The 2,901-nt window shown below is 68.5% G+C and overlaps 1 protein-coding gene across 1 annotated transcript; it reads left to right on the forward strand.

Moving 5' to 3' along the window:
- Positions 1–556: 556 nt before the first annotated feature.
- CDK5R2 (cyclin dependent kinase 5 regulatory subunit 2) lies at positions 557–2,605 on the forward strand. The gene has a single exon (XM_050917143.1). The coding sequence runs from the start codon at positions 678–680 to the stop codon at positions 1,653–1,655; it is 978 nt and encodes a 325-aa protein (XP_050773100.1). The 5' UTR covers positions 557–677; the 3' UTR covers positions 1,656–2,605.
- Positions 2,606–2,901: the final 296 nt, after the last annotated feature.

Consider the following 2,901-nt stretch of genomic DNA (forward strand, 5'->3'; position numbering starts at 1 on the left):
CCGATCGTCTTCATTTGGAGCCGGGGGCCCAGAACCGGAGCTTTGCGGCTGCTGTTTTCTCTGCCTGTGCTATGCAGGAGCTGGGGCCGGGTGATCGTTGTGGTTCCTTCTGGCCCAGGGATGAGGAATCCGCCTGTGCAGCTGGCGAGAAGGGCCAGCCAGGGATAACAGCAGCTCCCCATTCCCACTGCTGGGGTCAGCCAGGGACGGGGCCATTAATGTCCCCCACCCCCGTCCCAATAAGAAGCGCCCATTTCACATCCTTTCCGGGTTAAGGTGGTCCCTGGGGATCTGCCAAGGAAAGCCCCCCCCCCGGTCCTGCCCGCTGGGGCTGCTCCCTGGAGCCCCGGGTCCCTGCCAGCAGCTGGGGGCAGCAGGGACCCCAACCACGGCGCTCCCCCGCCTGCCCCCAGCCCGAGCCGGAGGTCCCCGCGGGGAGGCGGGCCTTGCAGCGAGCCCGGCTTGGATTGGCTGCGCCGGGAGAGGCGGGGAGCGGCGGGGCCGGGACTGGTGCAGCAGCTGGTGCAGAGCCCAGATCGGGCGCAACAGCCGCAGCGGTGCGTCCTCCGGCTCCGCCCGGCGTCCTCCCATGGCCGGTGCCTGCTCCTGGCTTCCAGCCGCGCCCTAGACCGCTCGGCTCCGGCCCGTCCCAGCGCCCGGGGGAGGAAGGAGCGAGGATGGGCACGGTGCTGTCCCTCTCCCCCCCCGCCGCCTCGGGCAAGGGCGGCGGGGGGCCCCTGGCGCAGGAGGCTGCCCCGGCCAGGGCGCACGGGAAAGGCGAGAGCCGGCTGAAGCGGCCCGGGGTGCTGATCTCCGCCCTCACCTGGAAGCGCCTGGTGGCCGCCTCGGCCAAGAAGAAGAAAAGCGCCAAGAAGGTGACCCCCAAGCCGGGCAGCGGGGGGGCCCAGCCCGACCCGCTGGTGCAGCAGCGCAACCGCGAGAACCTGCGCAAGTCCCTGGGGGCGCAGCAGGAGGCGGGCGCGCCCGGCACCAAGCCGGGGCCCCTGGCCGTGCCGGTGCCCACGGTGCCCGCCGCCCCGCCGGAGCTGCAGTCAGGCGGGGGCAAGCCGCCGCCCCCCCCGCCGCCGCCACCGCCCCCGCCGCCCGGCAGCCGTGCCTCGGGCTCCCCGCGCCGGGTCATCGTCCAGGCCTCCACCGGGGAGCTGCTGCGCTGCCTGGGGGACTTCGTGTGCCGCCGCTGCTACCGCCTGAAAGAGCTGAGCCCCGGCGAGCTCATCGCCTGGTTCCGCAGCGTGGACCGGGCGCTGCTGCTGCAGGGCTGGCAGGACCAGGGCTTCATCACCCCGGCCAACCTGGTGTTCGTGTACCTGCTGTGCCGCGAGGCGCTGCGGGGCGAGGAGATCGGCAGCCAGGGCGAGCTGCAGGCCGCCTTCCTCACCTGCCTCTACCTGGCCTACTCCTACATGGGCAACGAGATCTCCTACCCGCTCAAGCCCTTCCTGGTGGAGGGCGACAAGGAGCGGTTCTGGGAGCGCTGCCTGGCCCTCATCCAGCGCCTCAGCGCCAAGATGCTGCAGATCAACTCGGACCCGCATTACTTCACCCAGGTCTTCCAGGACCTCAAGAGCGAGGGGGAGGCCGGCGGCAGGAGGGACTCGGGCGCCAAGCACTGGACTATCAGCCTGGACCGCTAGGAGGTACCTGGGGCCCCCACCCCCGCCGCGGAGCTGCCGAACTTTGCTTCCCCCCAGCATCGCCCGCCAGAGCCGCCGCCAAAACCTGCTCGCCCTGGAGCTGCCGAGGAGGCGGTGAAGACAGGGCCCGTCGGCGGGGCGGGGGGGTACTGCCGGTTCGCATCTCCTGGGGTGGGGCTCGGGGGGGGGGGGGACAGGAGACCCTAAACCATCAACCAATGTCTTGGCGGCGGCTGCTGCTGCTGCCGCTTTCCCCGGAAGGGAGCGGGCTGCATTCCGGGGGTGGGGGTGGGGTAGAGAGGGGTGACTTGGGAGAACAAGTGAGGGGAGGCTCTTGGATTTTGGGGTTTGTGGCTGGCCTGAGGCACGATTAGCCAGGTTACGTCTTTACGAGGGGAGGTGGCCGCCTCTCCGTGCTCTCTCACCTTCAAGGGAGGGGACCCGACCCCCCCCCGCCCGACACCCCTATGTTCTTAGCTGCTACTGTGAATCACAGTACGGCGGGGGCCAAGGATCTTGTATTTTTTTTTTAAACAAAACCATGGCTGTAATTCTGCATGCGAGTGTCTGTCCTTTCTCCAGCTACCGACTCTGCCATCCTGGGTGTGTCACATGCAGCGCTGCGATCAGCCCCCCCGGTCCCCAGTTCTTGTATCCGGAGATGGGGGTGTCCCGTGCAGAGCGGGCTGGGGGACTCCTGGCAGGAGCAGTATTCCTCCCCCGAGCGGTGGTCTCCAGCCAGCCCCCTCCCTGGGGCTGGGGGGGGCTCTGGCCCCTCCCGCTCCCGGGAGCCGAGCCCAGAAGGCAGTCGCCTGCTGGCTGAATACAAGGAGCCCATGTCTGACCGCGGGCTGTTCGCCGTGCCAATGTTCCTCAAATGTACAAAGCAGAAGCATATTGTTTTATATTGTATATTGCGAAGAGAGATAAACCTACCGAGAGAAAGCAGAGCCCTGCGCGTGCGGTGCATTTCTTAGCCCGGGGGCAGGGCAGGGCAGGGGAGGGGAAGAAGCTGCTCCACTGGGGCGGGTGTTTTGCTGGAAGCACATTTGGGTTTGCGGGGCGCGGGGGCCACGCGTTTGCCCTGGGCTGCTGGTGCTGAATAGCGGGTGGCAGGGGCTCCTGGGTTCCCTTGTGCAGGGCTTCTCAACCAGGGGTCAGGGGACCCCAGCAGGTTTCGAGGGGGGGCAGGGTCGGCGTTACACTTGCCAAAGCCCCACTGCATGGGGCTGAAACCCAGGGCCCT

Source organism: Gopherus flavomarginatus, chromosome 10, assembly GCF_025201925.1.
Source record: "Gopherus flavomarginatus isolate rGopFla2 chromosome 10, rGopFla2.mat.asm, whole genome shotgun sequence".
Lineage (NCBI taxonomy): Eukaryota > Metazoa > Chordata > Testudines > Testudinidae > Gopherus > Gopherus flavomarginatus.

Coding starts and splice junctions, on each gene's coding strand:
- CDK5R2 (XM_050917143.1), top strand. CDS start 678: ATGGGCACGGTGCTGTCCCTCTCCCCCCCCGCCGCCTCGGGCAAGGGC.